We start from the raw sequence: 21,922 nt of genomic DNA, 5'->3' as shown, positions 1-21,922 counted from the left end.
AAGTAATACTACGCTGAGACGGCGAAGTTCCTCTAGGAACGTTAGTGCCATTGAAGAAGAAGAAGATCATTCTGCACGCACACACCTACGTTTTTAGGGGTATACAGGTTCTTTAAATGCACAATCGATGACGATGCGTTAAGTTTAAGATGAAGATGGAAAGAAGCCATTGTAAATAATGATAGTATTCGTGAGAAAAAAGCAAAGCACACCGTTTGTTTTGGTTTTGGTACGTAAATAGTGTGATATTCCATAAAACACCGATAAATCTTTTATGTAAATACGCCTAACATTCGCACACATTCTATCTTTTTGACGTATCGATCAGAACTCTCATCCTCCTCATCCTCATCCTCCGGAAGCACTATAAACGATCAATAAACGAAGTATGCCTGGAGTGTGATATTGAAAAAAAAAATTTTTTTATCATTCATCCTATTGATTATTCATTGTTTTAATTTGGAAAATAACGTATCGATACTTTGAACTGATTCTAATTTTTTTTTTGTTTTTTTTGGCCTTGGGCTGGACCCGACTCAACTGTTTTGCATACAATGATTCTGGCCTTGAGCTGAACTCAGCGCAAATCTAACTAAATATTGGCCTTGGGCTGAACCCGACTCAATATAGTGTATTAATAGTATTTAATATAACTAAAAGCTGGACTTGGGCTTTACCCGGCTCAACTATTGTATCTTAAAATAATCTGGCGTAAGATCCAACTCAACTGTTCAGATTCTACGTTTTAACAATACTATTTATCCTCTTGTTCTAAATTTTATGAAATTTTCACACAGCCAAACATATAGTTCGAGAAATTTTAAACCATGTGTTCTGTCATACTAGCAGCACTTCCAAGTACATCGAATGTCCTCTTGCCACTGCTATCATTGCTGTTTTCAAATAACTTACCGGGGGTAAAACACACAACAAACGAGATCACTTTTCGAAAACACACCACTTTCTCCCTACACGGTTTACCATGGCAGGATCGCCAATGTGATTTTCCATGAAACACCGATAAATCTTTTATGTAAATACGCCTAAGGGGCTGTCCACATACCACGTGGACAGAAAAAGCACGATTTTAGACTCCCCCCTCCCCCTCCGTGGACAAGCGTGGACATTTTCATACTCCTCCCCCTGTTGTCCACGTGGACATTTTTTCTTATTTTATCAGAATAATTAAGGAATTAAGTGAATTGCGCGCCAATCGAATTTTAATTCCATTCAAGTTTATTTTGTTACAAATTTTACTAGTTGCACCCTGTCACTCTTATATAAAGGCTATCTGGTTTGCCAACACAGAAACGCGCAATATACAGTTGAACAATACTCTCCATTTAAAAAAATGTTTCATTTTCCAAAAAATCATAGCTCTGAAACCTGCTGCCCGATTGAAACAAGTTTATGAGAAATCAATCAACTTTCTATGGAAATTTAAAGTAATGTTCAAACGGTTGAGAAAACATTTTCATAAATTGAATAATGCATTGAAAACTTCAATTTATGAAAACTTCAAGTTGGAGAACTTCAATTTGGTTGACAACAATCCAGTTTATCATGCATTTTTGTAAAATTAATAAAAATCCATAAAAACACAACATTTCATGTTTCTTCTCTACTTCTGAAAAGCACTTGGTTCCATTAATTTAAATGTTTTGCAACTACATTCTACATATGCAAAATTGCAAATGAACTTCATAATCATTCTAAGAAGCGTACTATTTAAATTAGAGTCTATTCAATGCATAAAATTGAAAAAATCCTAATCAGCTACCTAATTTCAAATATATTTTTATTGGAATACTGGCTCATTTGTTTTAAATTTGACGATTAAAGGTGAGTGGGCAATCTCATACAAATGTAAATATTGATTCGTAGTAATTGACGAATGAAAATACTTTGAAAATTGATTTTACACGCAATTCTGTATGGAAAACTATATAGACATTATTATCCTAAGACTAACTGTTCTCGAGATATAACAATATGTATAGAAAGTTATATTTGATGAAAAACCACTTACTCATATCATGAAACCTCAACCATTATGGTATTGTTTAATTTTTATAGTTTTGGGCTATGATGATGTATGCATAATCCGAAACTAGAAAAGTTCAATCATAGGAAATAGTTTGGTCACGTGTTTACGCGAGGTATTTTTAAAATACCGAAAAAGTTCAATGATTTGAGAAAAAATATATTTACGTTTGACTGGGCAGCATTCTCAGACGGCTAAAACCATTTATTGATAAATACGGAGAGTTTTGAAATTCTTAATTTGTAACAGAATTTATTTAATTTTGAATGTACAGGTGATTGTATTTAAGAAATTATTCTTCCTGACCACGTGGACTCAGTCTACACCCCCTCCCACCTCTCCGTGGACAAGCGTGGACATTTTATTACGATTCACTAAAAATACACGTTCTTGTAATTGTACATCTTGACACTAAAAACCATCCGATCCGATTATGCAGTGTTACCATCGACGGAGCGAAAAATACATTTTATAAGGAGCTATTCAATTTTTTTTTTGTGGGAGCGTTTGACCTGAACGACCCTGTATATCACGATGTTCGTGTCTTCCATACTGGGCGGATTGAACCGAGGCGCGTTACTCGTTCCGACGACAAACTGACTAGCGCTGAATTTATCCTGGTTTTGTCCACCGTGTGCTAACTAATATCTGGAGCTTTTCGGATCGAGAACTGAATGGACTGCATAATTCAAAGCCTCTCAAACACGAACGAAGAAGAAGATGGATTGGGAGTGATTTGCTCCAATCGAGTTGCAAACTAAGACTACAAAAATTCGGCTGGTTTTATTATAATTCAATTGAAGTGTATGAAGGATTATGCTTTTGGCCCATACGATGACGCAGTTTTCTTATATTAGAGATAACAGCTGCTGTTGGATGAAACTTTGTGGACATATTAGGTTTGCAACTAATTACACCCTGGTTTTTTTTACGCGGTTTTTTTAAAGAGGTTTTTTTTACGCGGATTTTCCAATTAACGCGGTTTTTCTACGCGGATTTTCCAATTAACGTGTATTTTTAAGCGAATTTTCCAATTAACGCGGTTTTTTTACGCAGATTTTCCAATTAAAGCGGTTTTTTACGCGGATTTTCCGATTAACGCGGTTTTTTTTACGCGGTTTTTTTACGAGGTACGTATCCCCCGCGTAAAAAAAACCTGGGTGTACTTATTTTGTCTCAAGTGTGTAATAACCTTAAATGTTAACATAAAATAGTAAATATTGTAAGATTTTCCATCTTCTTCTTCTTGAATGGCGTTAACGTTCCCTGTGGAACTTTTGCCGTCTCAACATATGCATTAACTAGCGTCATTCATTAATGCTTAGTTGAGATTTCTTAAGCCAAATAACACGCCTTGAATGTATTCCGAGGGGCAAGAGCTCTAGAACACGCGTGACCACAGTGCAAGTCGGAGGAAATTTCTTTGACGAAAAATCCTCCGGCCAGAACGGGAATCGAACCCGAACACCCGGCATGATAATGTGAGACGCTAACCACTCGGCCACGGGTGCACCAGATTTTCCATTCATTGTTCAAATTCTTTTAGCCCCCCATTCGCAGCGGCAGACCCCATGAAAACGTACAACATCATACTGAAGGGTATCGACATGGTGAACTTCCCGAAGCACATGTCCCGCTCGGCAGTCAGCCTGATCAAGCGGCTCTGTCGTGATATTCCCTCGGAACGGCTAGGGTACCAGAGGGGCGGAGTTCAGGATATTAAGAAGCACAAGTAAGTGACTCATCGAACCATCCTTCAATTCGTGAAATGAATCTTTTTCTCGCCCCTATCGTAGATGGTTTCAGGGCTTCGATTGGGAGGGTCTAGCCAACTTAACGCTCAAATCACCATTGCAGCCAAAGCTAAAGGGGCCCCTTGATATGTCAAACTTTGACGTGTTTCCTCCCGACACCAGTGTCCCACGGGATGAAACATCTGGCTGGGATGCGGATTTCTAGTGTAACTAGCAACAACAACAACCAACAAAAAACTCTAGCTTGTAGAAACCCTTCTAGTGATACATCGATTGTAAGCAATAGATTCAGAAACAAACAAAATACAAGCGATTGTGGTAAGTAAAACGAAGAGCTTTACGTTTCTGGTAGGTAGTAGAGTATTTCCGGTTTAACGCTTTATATCTCATGTTTTTGTAGTTGTTAAATTTGAAAACCCAATAAATAAATGAAAGAGGTATGCATTTTATGAGAAATACAAGTCTATTTTATTTCAATTGAATCAGTAGGTCGGTTGCATTTCAATGACGAATGTCCGAATTTCCATTGGAGTTAGGGTTATATCAAAGTCGTCGTTTTGAACCGCTCCGTGTGGAGAACTCATCTTTTCAGTTGGGACGACGGGATCTGCGCGGAATTTCAGCCGGGAGGAGTCCTTCTTCCACTGATTACCAGCCAATGTTGTCTCGCGAACACTGCCGATGTTGAAGTTCGAGAACAAACTCTGCAAATTGAAGCTCGTGGGTTGTGAAAACTGTGGATCTTCGTTCGCTTCGAGAAGATGTTCGAATCGAACCAGATACGTGAGGGGTTTCTTCCATGGTTCAAACGTCAGCAAATTGACGTTAGGGGGAAGAGAAGCTGAGAGCGCCGAGAACTGAAAAATATGACTGATGAAAATAACATTCAACAAACAAATAACAAATTAATCAAAATAACTTACTTCAGAGTTAAAAGATGTTCGCCACGCATCGTAGGTAAGGTTCGTTGCATCAGACACAAACAACCAGGCTGGCGTTAGGACTTGATTCTGGAGGAATCGCTCCTTCGCTTGCGCTGTTGGAGACTTCGAAGCTTTTTCGCCGAACAACAGATAATGTTTTCCTCGAGCGATTAACCCAGATCCGTATGCTACCTCATTCAGAGCTTCCCCAACACCAAATGCATCATCCCTCAAAAGTCTTCTATGCACCATCAGTTCCAGAACTCCATCCTGCAAGCTAGTGCCACCCTGAGCTCTATCATTCAACACCGCCATTCGAAGGTTGTCATCCTCCAGGGCGATGTTGGCAGTGATTGGATAGTAATTGCCGGCAACCGGTTCTGCCAATTCCAGATCCCATGTCTCCCGATGGTTTCTTACCCTTCTGAGCATCTCTCGACCGTTCGAATCAGTCCAGAATACACCGTCCGATTGAATGTCCGAATGGAAACGAGTAACGACCTCCTTTCCTTTACTATCGTCAACCGGAATTGGTCCCACTAGCCATTCGAATTCCACGTGTTTTTCCTCTGCGTAAACACGAATTACCTGGCTGACCCATTCGTTGAATACCTGATGAACTTCCTGAACGTGTTCGCCTTTGTGTACGCTCAAGCGAACCTTCGTTGTCACCTGCTGGATCGTTCCGTTGGGACGGAAGATGTACGCACCGGATGAACGGTTTTCGAACACTTCGTTGTTACCGTAGGCGCCTTCGTAATACAGGAAATCCTGTTGCAATCGATGGCTTGCTCCGTTTACGGTTATTGTACTCAGAAAACCGTTGTTGTCAAAGTTCAGCGACAAATAGTTGTTTCCAATGCTCGCGGGACGCTTATCGGGAAGTTCCTTGGGCGTGTCTTGAAGCATCCCGTTGTATGTCTCAGTGACATAGATCGATTTATAACCTAGCGGTGGGATTTCTTCGGCAAGAAACACGAGTTCCTGGACTGCCAAGCTCTTCCGGAAGTTGAGATTGGTAATTTGCTCTGGTAGAGGAATCACCTGAATGGGTAGGGGAATTCCCAGAGCATCCTTGATAAGGTAGCTTTTGGCATTGACCGGCAGCCGGACGTATTTACTACTCGTATGTCCTAATGGATTATATAAGGTAACCACGAACGTTTCTTTAGTTTCGGAAATCTCACACAAGCTAATGTTGAGCAGATGGCATGATTCAAATTTAATGCTGCTACTGCTGGTGTCCGTGGCAAAACTTTGCAAGGCATCATTGGCGTTCACATCACAGGCTTCGAAGGCGGTGTTCAGCATGCGAGCGTAATCATCGGCTACATGTTGCTTCTCGGTTCCAGTGATCGCATCGTGATGCTGCATGACACCCATCGCCTCCCGGAGGTACCCGAGACGTGTTTGGTATGAATCATCGCTGGTTGAGCGTCCCAAAGCTGTCAATTGTTTACATACTTGCAGGAAGTGATTACCGACTCGCTCGAAACGCTTCGAAGTTGGTCGCGAGGTGTAATACCCGGTCCAGTAGGCGTGCGGATCGGATGCATACGGAAAGAAATCGTCCGATTTTGTCGGCCAATAGAGTTTAGCGTCGTGCAGGGCCTTCAGATAGCAGGTTGGGGTGGAGTAGAAGACGTTGACGTTTGATTCGTTCAGCTGACGAGCGTTCGTGTATCTGACGAAGAAAAAAATACATTATTATTCTGCAACAATGAGTGTTTGATAACTTACTTTATCAGTTTATCCAAGTTTTTGAAGTACATGTTGGCATCCATGTAAGTGAAATCGTCACCCATCGTCAGAAGGAGATTCTTCGAGCGATAATTCTGGCTCATACCATCTATAAACTCCAAAAACGAATCGACCTGAATTAAAAAAGAACAAGTTCAATCCTGCTGGGACCATCGGTATATTGCATCATCAAACCTTCTGGTCGACATTATTCTCAGCGCTGTGTTTCCCATCGATGAAGGGCTGGTCCGAACACAACACATCGAAGCAGAATCCCGGCGGGGCACTGTAGTGATTGTAAAGCACCGACGTGAACAGTTCATTATCCGCCAAACTTGAACTCGTCTCCCAAATCATCTCCGCCTTGCTCTCCGCCAGCCGCTTGTTTTTATCTCTCCAATCCAACCTAGCGAAGAACATCCCATCGTAACCCATCTGGGCAAACAGTGAAGCCTGCTCGCGCGAGTGCCCGAACGGATCGATCTGCCAGCCTGCCCGTGGACGCCCACACTCGCCAAAGGTGTCGTTCAGCAACCCCAAGCCCCAGGTGAACTGATCGATCAAGCTCTGGTAGTGCGCAGCCGCCTCGTCATTCATACTCCACGCTCCACCGATGAATTCCAGCCGTCCCTGCTGGACCAGTTCCCGCACCGCCTCCTGCAGTTCCGGACTCTGTTCGTCCCACCACTTGAAGAAGAACGCCGACTCGACGTACACGAACTTGCGCTCGGGATTCTTCAGCAAGCCATCGATGACCGAATCGAGGATGTATTGGACACCGGCCTTCTGGAAGTGTGTGCTGCTGCCATAGTAGTACTGATCGAGCGTCTTCAGCCAGCCAACATCGTCATGGGTGTGTGGAACCAGGTGAACGTTGAGCTTGTCTGCGTTTAGCACCGGGCAGGACTGAAATGGGGGAAAGGAAAACAATCTACATATTCGTGCTCAATAGCGATTGATTGAAGCTCTGTCTCTATTTTGTGGAGAATCGGGACAACGTGACTCGTTGTTCTTGGCGATGGGAAATATTGGGTGAACCTATTTGTAGTCTATCATTTATCAATATAGATTTAAGTGTTTCGTGTGGCCTCTTTATTTGGATGGCACTCATTGTTGGGGGTAACGAGTAATCAATCAAACGAAGTTCAGTGTTTTTGAGTTCGGTAGCCGCATAATGGTGCAAAAACAAATATTTTTTAGTTTGAAAGCTGATTGCGGTTCCTATCATCTCACGGTTAATGTAAGTAAATTAAGCGATAACAATGGGTTTATTTTCCTACAAAAGAAAAAAAAGAGTATGCACCGAAATTTGAAACAAGAAAATATTCGCTGGTGATGTGGAACTGATAATTTATTTTTAAAAATTCGTGAGGACATGTCACAGAAGGTATTAAATTTTACATTGGAAAAATCTACTATTTTTCTTTTAATTTCCAGAATTAAAATAATTGTTTATACTTTTATAAATCATTCTTTTCCTTTATTGTTTGTGACAGAGCAGCGCTGCCGCAAGTCTCAACAAGAATCTGGCGTGCTCCAGCCTATTATTTATTTAATAAAGAAATACAGTGAAATTTCTCTTGAGTGCTCTGTTTTGGTTTAAACTGTGTGTAACATATAATAAATGGGTGTAAAATAAAAAAAAAAAAGTGTTTACACTTAGGCGAAAAGTACATACACCCCAGCCGCCAATTTCCAATTCCCTCTGTTCTGCATTATAAATGATGGTGACGAGTTTTTTTTTCGTACAATTAAAGAGAAATTCCACGCCAAATTACCCGAAAAACTGAAAATTTTGACGCAACCCTTTCCGATTGTGTCTCAACATGGTACATATGATGGAAGCTACCCAAAATCATAATTTACATCATCATATGACCAATTTCAATTAGGGTAAATGATCTTGGTTTGTCCAATTTAGGGTGTTTTCCCGCAACTAGTAAATGCAAATCGACTTTTCTTCCTGAAAAACACATATAATCAAGACGCCCTTTAGTAAGCGATCGATCGTGAGTTCAAAACTCAGGGCCCTCATTGACCATCTTTGTGTTGTTACAGAATAACTACGTCCACGCAACAATCATCAGCGATGGAGATCGATCCACGGTCGAAATAAGATCGATTCATCCATACAACTGCTCTGCTCTGCAAGAAACATCGGGCTGCTGTTCTATAAATAGCTCAACAATGGATCAACGACTGTCTCCGCTGTCCAGTCTTAACTTGGATAATGGAAGGACAGATAGAAAACTCTTACGCCTAAATGGCTACTGTGTAAATATGTACCATTTCCAATGGTATAGAAGGGAATATTCTGACGCCGAAAAATGGCAACTGTGTAATGTGCTAATTATAGATATGATAAATATGTGACATGTACACGATTAAAATTCGGCTCTGTTACAGCTAAAATGTTAATGAGCCTAAACAAAACAAAAGGGATAAAAAAAAAGACGCCCTTGAAAAGCCGTAAGTCTCTTGTTTCTAATTCTACCATAAGGCGTTGAAATTATCCAAATATTGATGTTTTTTTAAATGATTTTCCTCGAAGAGAAATAATGATCATTATTTGTCCACCTTTGATCATGGTTTGTGAAATCATTATTTTTGAACGAGAAAAAAAATCGAATTTAAAAGTAGATGTTGCATTTCTCATTGCTTGAGTTAACTGTCACCATATTGATCCATTCATAATTTAGGTTTTCTTCAGAATATTTCCTTTTTTTTGGGCATTTTAAAATATTACTCTCAACACACGCAACACAGGAAACTTTATTTTTGCTATGCGCGAAGGGCACCAAAAACAAAATGCAGCGCGCCAAGCGGTGTGGACAAAACAACATTGGTGAATTGGACAACTCATGATCAGAATTGAGGTCATCGAAATCAGTGCTGTAAAAAAAATCGTCTTCTTTGTTCTTCAGTATGTTTCGAAGTTTATTTTTCCACCCAGCGTCATTTTCATCTTGATTATTCAAGATACCAGAATTGATTTTCACTTTAGCCAAATGAATATCAGCTGTTGTTTACTTTTTACCTGAGGCATCTGTGTGCGGTTGGTTTTTATTTATGCCGCTGTTACCGTCTCGGCAAACAAAATCCTGCGCGATTTCTTGCAACGTTCGTTCCTTCGAACTCTGGCGTTTTTGTTCTCTAAATGGTCCAGCCTGACTAGCCAGAGTGAATCGAACGTTCATCGAGTTCGGACGTGTTTTCCGTGGCTCGGCGCATAGTTGTGTTAGATATTAAAAACATGTTTCCGTTCCTTCTGTGTCATTATTTTTTAGTCCTGGTTTTCATAGTGAGGAATAATGTGCAAAAAAGTTGGTTTTTCTGTTATTGATTACAGTGTGCAACAGAATTGTCAGGCTTCGAAGAGAAATTCGATTACGTTTGTGTGTTGATCTATCGCACGTAGAATTACGTTCCGTCGATGCGGTTTCGTTTTTGAGTGCATTATGAAATAGGAAAATAGGAATCTTGAGAAATGAAATTTAAAAAATCTATAAAAAGTTAACATCAATGTAGCAAGATTTAGTGTTTTCCCTTTTTTGAATATGAAATTGATGCAAAAATTGCAAGCGATGATGCATGTGTATGTGTGTGTTGATATTAGCCAGAAGAGAGCTAGCAGTGTAGAAAAAGAGTGAATACATATTTCGTTTCGTGCTAGGGCTCAGGGCCTGAAATCTTCGAAGGTGAAAAATGAAGACCGACTCTACTCCCAGCCAGGTATGGGGAAAATCGCATCGAAATTCGTTCAACAACACTCATTCACAGATAAAACTCACCCTCCTATTCTCCGTTTATGCCCCACTTTATTTGAGACAGAAAACATTCACTTTTCGTCTTCGCAAAGTTCATTCCCGATTAGAATGGAAAAATACTGTCTCGATTCCGCTCTTCTATTCTCAGATATTTTTGCATTCCCTCATTTGCCTCATTTGCTTGAGCCAGAGAATGTTTCTGTAAAATCATTCGTTTTTCACTCAAATAGCAATCATTGAGCCTCGATCGCGGCAGTAAAATATAGGTAGATAGTTGAAATCGAGTTGTTTCTTGTGCACGATTGCAATGACATTTTTTTGTTTCTAGTATGAAACGATCTGAGCCAACGCAAAAGACCATGTTAACGCATGTTATTGATGAGCGGGAAGGTGGATTGCATGTGCAGGAAAAGAGTACAAGGGAAAATAAAATCATACATACACGCAGATTCAATCTATTTTGGCTCACTTGTTATTTTGCTTCGTTCGATCCTTCCAAAGGAATATTCATTCATTGAATGTTGTTTTCCACTCTTTGTTTTGTTATGTTTTCTATCAGTCCCGAATGAAGATGGTCGGGGAGTGTAAAATGATTCATCGTGCAATCTCACGATTGTTTGCTGCATTCTTTTCGCCATGATTATTCAAAGCAGATACAAGAGTGATTTATAATCAGGTGTGGAGAAATGAGCGAATGAACTTTTCCATACTTGCTCCCAGTAGCTTCGCTTCAACTAGAACTGCTTCGGCAGTCGCCGCCAACAAAAAATGACTTGACTAGCGCTGACTAGCGAAAATGACTGGTGAACTAGTCCAGTCAGTGGTTATTTTAACTGACACGACTAATGAATACAAATCTGCCTCTTCATTCAACTCATTTCAATCCACATTTCCATTTCCTCCTGATACTAATTTTGTACACGCCTACGCACGTCCATATAAAGAGGAACAAAAACTTGATTCCTGATGCAAAAAAGTAGTTACCCCATCAATGGACGATTTTGACGTAGGACTACGTCTAACCGGAAGATATAGGGGGTGAAATGGAAATCTAGGCACTGAACAAGTAGGAAAAAATGCAAGATTTGGAACGCTTATAACTCGAGCATTTCTCAATAGATCGCAAAGGTTTTTGCATCAATTGATAGGAAATATATCTACGCATCTATCATAACGAATAACATTTCATTTTTCTTGAGATAAATAATTGAATAATTGTGAAATATCAAGCATTGTCAAAATGTGCCCATTTTTGATTGGTCCATTTTGTGCTCCTCAAATCGAACCGACCGAAACGGGCAACCAGAGCAGCAGTGAAACAGAATGAACCACGATTGGAAAGGAAAAAGAAAAAAATGAACGAAACATTGGTCGCAGTCTCACACATGCGTAATTCTCGAGCCAGCCAGTCAGCTTAAAAATCCCCGCTCCGCTGCCGTAACGATCATTCTCATTCAAACCGTACACCACATCGGTTCGCATCACAACACATCAACAAACCAACCCAAGCAGCCATGTCAGGACATGGTAAAGGAGGAAAAGTGAAGGGAAAGGCAAAATCCCGCTCGAACCGTGTTGATCTGGAGTTCCCCGCAAGGGTAGCTAGGCCGAGCGTGTTAGTACCAGTGCACCAGTCCACCTAGCCGGCGTTATATAGTTTCGGCCGCCGGAGTGATCGAGTTAGCTGGCAAAGCTGCTCGCGACGATAAGAAAACCCGCATTCGGAACAGAACACATTCGGTTCGGTGGACATCAAGACAACAGGCAGTTGCAGCGAGTGGCGAGTGGCGAGTGGCAAACGCAATCGCAAAACGGCATCAGGTAGCAGAAGAAAAAAGTTTGTTCTTTATACACACTGCTTTGGTGGCAAATCCAGAACAAGGCGGCATCGAGGGCGTTCGAAATGGTTTTTTTTCAAAACCACGAGTACTAAGTTTTCTAAATTGGTACCATTCCATAAAACAAGGCGCTTTTCAGGGCCATTAAACCTTCCAAAAAAGAGTTCAGGAAATACAGTTCAATGCTCTCTAAAACAATATCCAAAATAATAATAAAACACAAATTGATTTTTTCATAATTTGTTTGCCAGGATATGATGAGTATGTGAATTTGGCAGTTGTTCTGAGCTTATTGATTTTCACCAATTCTTAAATTGCTTCTAGATTGAAAGTACAGTAATTTACACTTATCTCGACATTTAGCTAATTGGACGGACCAGTAATGCGACATATTTAGTTGGACATTTTTGTAAACATAGAGTTCGGGGTCCAAATTATGACCCCACATTGAAAGTTGACACTGTACCACTGTCATCGCAAATGTTCAATTACAGGTTAAAATTACCTCCAATCCGATACTGAGTGGTGGTAATGCGACGTGCCGTTGAATGTAATTTACTGTAAAATATGTCACAAGCTGGATGGGAAGAAATTTTCCAACTGTGAAGGGCGAGTGGCAAATGCAATCGCTAAACAGCAAGGTTTAGCCGAACAAGATGGGGATATCGAGTGATAACAAAACAATAAACTCTTTAGATTGAAGATAATTTTGTGATCCTGAAAAGGACCCTTTTTAGCCTGCATGTGAATCCAACGAGCGAACAAATCGTAATGAATGTATTTTTTTGCCATCGCTCCCTTTTAACGCCCATTCGTTCGTCTCGTTGGACTCGCCCCTCTGGCTGAGTCTGCCGATTTGTCTCTATCCTGTGAGTGTGTACCGCTAGAGTATAAAACACGCGGACCCCAAAAAAATATCTTATTTTCTTTCAAACCGTAAACCCGTGTGGTTGTACGGCATCGGCATCGTGGACGTAACAAAGGAGGACAAGTTAAGGGAAAGGCAAAGTCTCACACGAACCGTGCAGGTCTCCAGTTCCCTGTTGGTCGCATTCACTGATTGCTCCGCAAGGGTAACTAGGCCGAATGGATTGGTGCCGGAGCACCAGTATACCTAAAAGCGATTATAGAGTTTCGGCCGTCGGAGTGCTCGAGTTGGCTTGCAAAGCTGCTCACGACAATCAGAAAACCCGCATCAAGAACAGAGCAGCTTCGGTTCGGCGCTCATCAAGGCAACAATTAGTTTCAGTGAGTGGCAAAGTGTTTCTCCGGCACGTCGCATTAAATGTAATTTACTGAACAACATGTCACAAGCTGGATGGGAAGAAATTTTCCAACTGTGAAAGCTGTGGCGAGTGACAAACGCAATAGCTAAACAGGAAGGTTTAACCGAACAAGATGGCAATATCGAGTGATAACAAAAACACAACACCAAAGGTTCTTTTCAGAGCCATCAACATATTCATAAAGAGTAAACAGTAAACTAATCCATTTTTCAGGTAGATAGGTAGGAATTCACGTAGGAGAAGAAAATAAAACAATATATTTAAAATATATATTTAACAAAAGCTGTCCCCCTTGTATAGTCCTACGTCACTCCGGTTATGTCCCCGACATTACCCACCCTTTTTTTTTCTACCCATCGTAAACTCGAACCAACGAACTTAGACATTTATCAAGTATGCCATAAAGGTACTCGCATTAGTGTTATTTAGTATTAGGCGTGCAAAATAGCGCACACACACTGCACGCTATTTTGTACGTGTGAGTAGTTTTCGTGTACGCTACAAAAAAATCTAGCTCACCTGTAGCGTTTGTCAAACCACGGTGAACTCAAACATCAATGCATGCAAACGTGCATGGGAGAGAGAGAGGAACGAATTCGTTTTGGGGGAAGTCACTTCAAAATGCAATGAGGACAATTTGACTGGGAAGAATGGAATGATATAGTCGAGTCGGTAGAGGGAGATAGCGACTAAACGCCTGACTGACTGTGCAGTCGTTTTGGCGGAGAAACTGTGTGAAGAGCCAAAAGTCATTTACCGACTAGCTTTGGATATAGTCAGTCGGTTAGTCAGCCGACTATCCTCAGTTGACTATGACTATGCTGAACCCTGCTAGGGATAATAACCGCGCACAATACTATAAGAGGCGCTTTCTGGTTGTGAGCGTATACGATGCACGGGAATGTGTCATCAATATAGTGTGCGTTAAAAATTGACGGCGCTCGTGACGCTTACTAATCTAAACAAAGCGATTATTGCATCCTAAAACCTCCACATACCAAATTTGGTTTCGTTTGCTTGATAAATTCTCGAGTAATTCACCCTAATGCACCCTAAAACCTCCACATGTCAAATGTGGTTCCATATGCTTGCTTAGTTTTCGAGTTATGCAGAAATTTGTGTTTCATTTGTTTGGCAGACTCCCCCCAACTTAGAGAGGGGGTGGAGAGTCTAACCATCATAAAAACATCTATTGCGCCCTAAAACTCAATATGCCCAATCTGGTTTCATTTGCTTGATTAATTCTCGAGTAATGCAGAAATTTGTGTTTCATTGGGTGAGGGGGTGGAGAGTCTAACCATGATAGAAACATTCATTGCATCATAAAACCTCTACATGCCAAATTTGGTTTTATTTTCTTGATTAATTCTCGAGTAATGCAGAAATTTGTGTTTCATTTGTATGGGAGACACCCCCCCCCCCCCCCCTTAGAACCACCATAGAAAAATTTATTGCACTCTAAAACCTCAATATGCCTAATTTGATTTCATTTACTAGAATAATTTCCAAGTAATGCAGAAATTTATGTTTCATTAGTATGGTAGCCCCCCCCCATAGAGAAGGGGGTGGAGAGCCTAACGACCATACAAACATTTATTACACTCTCAAACCTCACTATGCCTAATTTAGTTTCATTTGCTTGAATAATTCTCGAGTAATGCAGAAATTTATTGCAAACTTATTGCATTTTCAACGAATTTGAACAACATTTTCTGCCGGCGTGGTTTTTTTTACATAAAAATGACTCCAAACTGATTGTCGTCTATTTTCAGCAGCCTAAAGCAATTGGAATATTACAAGATACCTTTGTAAGTCTTTGGTTAAGCAAAATATTGCAAGTGTTAAGATAAAAAGGAGCAGAATCATGCTTCGAATAGGCGGAGAAGTGCCGTCTAAATTATTGTTTTTTTTTATAATTTTGATCACGTTTTATATCTTTATATATAAAAGAGAGTTTTTCCCACGTACGTATAACTCACCATCACGGGAGAACGGCTGATCAGATCTACGTCGTCCATATATTTTGTAAATTTGTCTTCGCCCAAATTAGAATGATAGAGTACTTTGGAAAATATTCGAGATGATTGGAAAAATTCGAAAAAATTGACTATGCAGATCTTTATATATAAGAAGGATTTCTATATATATAAAAACGGATTTCTGTCTGTCTGTCTGTCTGATTCTTATGGACTCGGAAATTACTGAACCGATCAACATGAAAATTGGTATGTAGGGGTTTTTGGGGCCGGGGAAGGTTTTCATGATAGTTTGAGACCCCTCCCCCCTCTCTAATGTGGGGCTGCCATACAAATTAAACACAAAATTCTACATTACTTGGGAATAATTCAAGCAAATAAAACGAAATTTGGCATATGGAGGTTTTAGGGTGCAATAAATGTTTCTATGGTGGTTAGACCCTCCACCCCCCTCTATAAGGGGGGGCTGCCATATAAGTGAAACACAAATTTCTGCATTACTCGAGAATTATTCAAGCAAATGAAACCAAATTGGGTATATCGAGGTATTAGAGTGCAATAAATGTTTCTATGGTGGTTTGACTCCCTACCCCCCTCTCTAAGGGTAGGTCTTTCTGTATAAAACATTTATTCCATGTAACGGAGGAACATGTTATTTGCAAATGGTTGAAAAATCTTGAACGAGAATTTTGTTTGAATTGTAGAAATACTAGGAATTTTATAGTAAAAGGTTAATTCAACGGGATCGATTAAAAGATCAATCAATAAACAGTTCTGCGATTGGACCCATGAACTTGCTCATAGTAAGAAAATGTGAATGTTTGATGGTATTGATAACAAAAAACAAATTTTGGGCGGGACGAAGTTTGCCGGGTCAGCTAGTTTTAAATAAAAACGGAAAATTCGAAAATAAGAGGTACGCATATGTATGTTTCGCTGTGAAAATCATCATTTAGATCAATTTTACAGATCTGAACGATGACATACAAACTCTCTTGAAATATATTCGCTATAATTACCAACCAAAATATTCTCTAGAAATAAATTATACGGCAGAACAACGTTTTATTTTTTTATATTTTTTCGTTATAAACCTTAAAATTGCACAGATTCATGAATTCACTGTTCATTTGTATTCTCGAGAAACGTTAGACGAAAAGAATATACTTTCCAGACGCACGGCAAATGGTGATCTATGATGGTAAAAGTCATAACATGTTCCGAAAAAAAAATATTCTAAGTACAAATTTATATATAGAAGTCTTTTTTATATACACCATGTTTTAGAGATATTTTACGGCTGTGACCGTAGCAATATTACTCCGGTAAAATAATAAGGATTATGACTGAACTTTTATTAAACAGCCCAAATTTCGAAATGTAATTTTTTTTAAAAGTAAAATAACTACTTTTTCGTTAGAATGCCACTTATTATGAAATTAAAGAAAAGTAATAATGGCTTAATTTTCTTTAGCATCCTTCCTAATCAGACAGCTGGTCTTTATGCAAAGATTTTTCGGGAAAATGATAGTGATTATGCATACGCATCGATAAAAAATCAGTCACTATATCACTAATGTAATGGAGCGTTTAAAAAATTTTTACCTGTTTTTATGGAAATGCTAAATTTCGATGCTTGAAGTTTCTATTTTGGAGATTTTTGCTAATTTTGACACTTATAGCGTAATGGGTTGAAATACAGTTTGAAAGAAGATATATTTTTCGGATTTTTATAGACTCAGATGCAACATGATCTGTTCGAAGTTCTTCCACTAGTGCTAGGTGAAAAACATTAAGTTTCGGATACTTGGATTGTTGAATGAAGAAGTGATAATCCTTCATGTTCCGATTCAACTGTTTAGCATTGCCTTTAATGGTAACATTTTCGAATGAATTAGTATATTCTGAACTGGAATAATCATAGAGGATTTAACCAATTTTAATACCAGACGTATGTGGTGATTTTTTTCGCAATATTCGTTTGTTGTAATCAAATGATACTATCAAATACGCCAACAATGCTGGAAATTAAATTTGTTTTATGTTTGAAAAAAACAAAACAAATTTATCATAGCATACAGATTCTTTTTACAACCTTCTTATATTGTTTTTCTGAAAGTCTTCCAAGTTAGTTCTTAATAAACACAATACAATCAGATAAACACTAAATTGTCGATATAATCAAACCCTCCTACCTCATATCCACACTTGGCCTCTTGTCGTAGTTGATCATGGTTCTGTACTAGGAAACCACTTCCATGATGCGGACCGGGGCGAGCATTTGCCGAGACAAGCAAACACGCCAATGTCAACAGCGCGAAACGTAAACGCTCCATCACCATCGCGCGCGATACAGGTCAACAGTTCAACTAGAATAGCGACAACGACAGAACAGAACCATTTGCATACGCGATTCTGAACGACGATCTGTTCTCAATTCGCGATCCGTTCTCTGTCTGATATAATGAAATCAATGGACACGCTTGGATGCTTTCTTCACGCGTTATGAACCACTCGGGGCAAGTTTCCGAATACGACTAACTTTTTCCACCGTTCATCCAAGTAAAAGTAAGATTGTTCCATATTTCGACGAAAATAGACATCCTCTTTTTCTACCTACTATCACTCCAGGTCAACATCCCGATTGGGAACAATCGTCCATTCAAATTGTGTCGATCAATTACGTCTACCTTTACTTTGAGTGCCGATATGTAGAGTCAATAATTGAATGGTGGGGTGGTTCTAGGTTGTGTCGATCGTTATTTTGCTTCGATATTTTTTCTACCTTTGGAGGCATGGTTGCCACCACTCTAGAGAGCAATACTCAACAGAGTAAAATTCCACTCCCCCCTCGAAGCGGTATCCTAACTACCGGCCGTTTCTGATAAGAACTTTCAGATGTGAGCTACTTTCATATTAATGAATATAGAATGGAAGATTTTTCGATTTGATGCGTGCGCGGGCCGCATGTAATTGATGGCTCGTGGCTTAGTTCATGAAATTGTTTGTACAATGCGTAAGAAGTGCTGTGTGGCGTTATCAGGCGTGAATTTGTTTGTATGATGCAAATGGTATCTAGAAATTACAATGCAATGTTTTCTGTCAATTATATTGTTTCAATATCATTAAACGATTTCTATCAGGATATTTTAAAATACCTTCTCTAACATCAAAATGCAAATTGATCTCAAAATGTTAAGAGAACGACTGGATTATCAAGAATTGAAGAATGAAAAATAATATTTATTTTCTTATAATTTTGATTACTTCATGAAATCAATTAAACATCATAAACAAGACAGTTTTTTTTTACTAAACATACATTTATTTTATTTTCCGTGTTTACGAAAAAAGTATTTTGTGAATCTTCGCTTAGAATTTATGATTTCAGAAATATGGCAAGCATGCAATGCATGGATTTATTGGATTTTGTCGTCTAAATATCTGTTTACAAATAATAGGTACAATGGGGCAAGTTAAAATGCGGGGTAAGCTGGAACGGAAGTCGTAACTATCGCCGGAACTGTTCATTTGCCATGCTTATTTTTATCAGGATACAGATCCACTAAATTCACCAACTGACTGTCATATTCTAAAGATCTAAACATCTTAATGCGTTCCGTGGCATTGTTTATTTTTTGTCGTCTGTTGAATTGATTTAGAACTTTTTTAAACCAACTTAACTCGTGTCAAAAACTGTTTCCTGTAGTTTTTCTGTAAATAATAATTTCCAACAACATGTCAAATACGGGTAAAAGGTTGGAATTCGTTCGCTCACTTGCAAGCTTATCGGGCGCATTCTTCAGTCGATCCGAAAGAGGTGTTTTTTTCACATCGATCCTATTGTGTTTTTTTCATCCGGCGCGCTTGCAAGCGTGGTGAATCTCAACCAAATAAGTGGTGTACGATCGAGACACTGAGGATCCATTCAACAGATCACATATACTCATCACTTTTCTCATTTCTATCATTTCTTCCACTTTCTGTGCATAACAAATACCATTGTTTCGCTTGGTGTTAACGTAATCATCAAGCGTTGGCATTAGGGTGACCATCTTCATATATATTGCACTTGAACACTTTTTGGAACTTTTTTCATTTTTGAATTTAATTTAATAAAAATTAGATTGAATAACTATAATTTTATACTGTAACTAAAATAGAAGTTTATCTTGCTATATTTATTTTTTTTATTACCAATAAATTCTGTTCATATCGAACAGTTGACGAAATTTATTATTATGGCTGAAGGCGGGGAGGATCCCGCAACGACGCCAACGTATATCTAGTGATACGGAACCCCCTGAAGAACCGGAAGGTGAAGTAGAAATTGGAAGAAGAAAGGAAATAGAAAACGTATTTTCTGATGATAAGGAGGATGAAGAAAAACTGGATTTTCGTCAAAAAGTATACCCTGAGGGCTCCAAAGGCCCATTCATTGTGTACTTTAGGCGAAAATCCAAACCCCTCAATGTTATTCGCATCTCTAAAGAACTGACAAAAATCTTCTCCGATGTTACCGAGATTACTCGGATGGGGCCAGACAAATTACGAGTTGTCGTCACCAGCCGGACCCAAGCAAATGATATAACCCGTTGCGATCTCTTCGCGATTGAGTATCGCGTATACGTGCCCTGTCGTAACGTAGAAATCGACGGCGTAATCACCGAAAAGGGTTTGACCCGAAATGATGTACTCAAGGATGGAGTCGGTCGCTTCAAGAACTCTTCGCTTAAAACTGTGAAGATTCTTGCATGCGACCAACTGAAATCCGTATCTATTATAAATAATAAGAGAGTTCTCAGTTCGACAAATTCTTTTCGAGTAACCTTTGAGGGCTCCGCCCTTCCAAACTTCGTTTCGATAGATGCGCTTCGTTTACCTGTTCGATTGTTTGTACCCCGAGTAATGAGTTGCAACAACTGAATGCTTTGAATATTAATGACTCTCTTAAAAGCATAGTATTGCTTCCGGTAGTGAGAACATTCTTGAAAGAAAAATGTGCCTTTTTAGCAGCGTTCATTTCCCTCGATGCCTGATTCACTGCAAGAGGTCAAGGAATTGACCGCTGTAATACAGTGGAATTGCAGAAGCATCATCCCTAAACTAGATCAATTTAAATTTTTAGTTCATAGCTCTAACTGTGATGTATTTTCCCTCTGTGAAACATGGCTTTCTTCAGCCGACGAGCTGAATTTCTACGATTTCAACATTATTCGCCTCGATCGAAATGACTCGTTTGGTGGCGTACAATTGGGGATTAAAAAATGCCACTCCTTCTATAGAGTCACTCTCCCATCGATGACATGTATTGAAGTTGTCGCTTGCCAGACACAAATCAATGGCAAAGACCTCTGCATTGCCTCTATATATATATTCCTCCCAGAACTATGGTTGGCCGCCATCAGTTTTTGAATATCATCGAGGCATTGCCGGAGCCGCGGCTAATCTTAGGTGATTTCAACTCCCATGGAACAGCATGGGGGTCACCCTACGATGACAACCGTGCCACTTTGATTTATGATTTATGTGACAACTTCAAAATGACAATTTCAAATACTGGGGAAGCAACTAAGATAGCCAACCCTCCTGCACGGGCAAGCATGCTAGACATATCACTTTGCTCTTCTTCGTTATCCCTGGATTGCACGTGGAAGGTAATCCAAGATCCCCACGGTAGTGATCACCTGCCAATTATTTTATCGATCGCCAATGAATCAGGTTCTTGTGAGTCAGTCGGTATTGCGTATGACCTCACGAAAAATATTGACTGGAGAAAATTTGCAGAAATAATATCTGAAGCACTTGTTTCAATGCATGAACTTCCTCCACTCGAAGAGTATAATTTTATATCGAGTTTGATTTACGAAAGCGCACTTCAAGCTCAAAAGAAACGTGTTCCTGCTACCACTTTCCGACGTCGTCCTCCATCACTTTGGTGGGACAAGGAGTGCTCAAAGGTCTACCTTGAAAAATCATCCGCTTTCAAAAAATTCAGGAAAACTGGATTAGTGGAATGGTTTCGAAAGTACCAAGCTCTGGAAGCCAAACTAAAAGGTTTGATCAAAGCAAAAAAGCGTGGATATTGGAGGAAATTTGTCAATGGTTTGTCAAGGGAGACCGCTATGAGCACTGGAACTGGAACCATACAAACGAATGTGAGGAATACTCTGACCGTTGGATTTTGAAATTCGCAAGGAAGGTTTGCCCCGAGTCCGTCCCTGCACAACACATCGTGCCCGATATACCGCTTCAAAGCGATTATGAGAATTTTTCGATGGTGGAATTCTCAATTGCACTTCTCTCATGTAACAATTCAGCTCCGGGGTCGGACAAGATTAAATTCAACTTGTTGAAGAATCTTCCCGACTTGGCAAAACAGCGTTTGCTGAACTTATTCAACAAGTTTCTGGAACTGAATGTTGTCCCGCGTGACTGGAGACAAGCAGTCTTCCATGTTTCACAAAAAACACTGCGTCCGGAATAAACATGTCCACGCTGCTGTTCACAGTTTTGTGTTTGAGTACAAACATGAATTTTTCTGTACCTATGTTAGAAAATGTGACATGTTTGTATTCGTGGTATGTTTGGACA

At 39.6% G+C, this 21,922-nt stretch overlaps 2 protein-coding genes across 5 annotated transcripts in view; one reads left to right on the top strand and one right to left on the bottom strand.

The window, feature by feature from the left end:
• LOC129775447 (cGMP-dependent protein kinase, isozyme 1) overlaps positions 1-4,258 on the top strand; it is a 116,205-nt gene extending 111,947 nt beyond the window's left edge. For all 4 annotated transcript variants that reach the window (XM_055780209.1, XM_055780205.1, XM_055780207.1 and 1 more), the window contains 2 exons: positions 3,591-3,776; positions 3,841-4,258. In XM_055780209.1, coding sequence (XP_055636184.1) covers positions 3,591-3,776; positions 3,841-4,003 — 349 coding nt within the window. In that variant the 3' untranslated portion in view covers positions 4,004-4,258. The remainder of the gene's footprint in view (positions 1-3,590; positions 3,777-3,840) is intronic.
• Positions 4,243-17,881, bottom strand: LOC129775448 (lysosomal alpha-mannosidase-like). Its single transcript, XM_055780210.1, has 5 exons — positions 17,524-17,881; positions 6,657-7,367; positions 6,462-6,595; positions 4,722-6,405; positions 4,243-4,655 (listed from the first exon to the last, which is right to left on the bottom strand). Exons 1-5 carry the CDS (start codon positions 17,668-17,670, stop codon positions 4,281-4,283), a joined length of 3,051 nt encoding a protein of 1,016 aa, XP_055636185.1. The 5' UTR covers positions 17,671-17,881; the 3' UTR covers positions 4,243-4,280.
• Positions 17,882-21,922: the final 4,041 nt, after the last annotated feature.

Source organism: Toxorhynchites rutilus, chromosome 3, assembly GCF_029784135.1.
Source record: "Toxorhynchites rutilus septentrionalis strain SRP chromosome 3, ASM2978413v1, whole genome shotgun sequence".
NCBI lineage: Eukaryota > Metazoa > Arthropoda > Insecta > Diptera > Culicidae > Toxorhynchites > Toxorhynchites rutilus.
The sequence above is the reverse complement of the archived record's forward strand: the minus strand, read 5'-3'. Positions and strand labels throughout refer to the sequence as shown.

Coding starts and splice junctions, on each gene's coding strand:
- LOC129775448 (XM_055780210.1), bottom strand. CDS start 17,670: ATGGTGATGGAGCGTTTACGTTTCGCGCTGTTGACATTGGCGTGTTTG. Junction 7,368..17,523: donor AGGCCAAGTGTGGATATGAG/GTAGGAGGGTTT, acceptor CCCCCATTTCAG/TCCTGCCCGGTGCTAAACGC. Junction 6,406..6,461: donor AACTTGGATAAACTGATAAA/GTAAGTTATCAA, acceptor TTTCTTCGTCAG/ATACACGAACGCTCGTCAGC.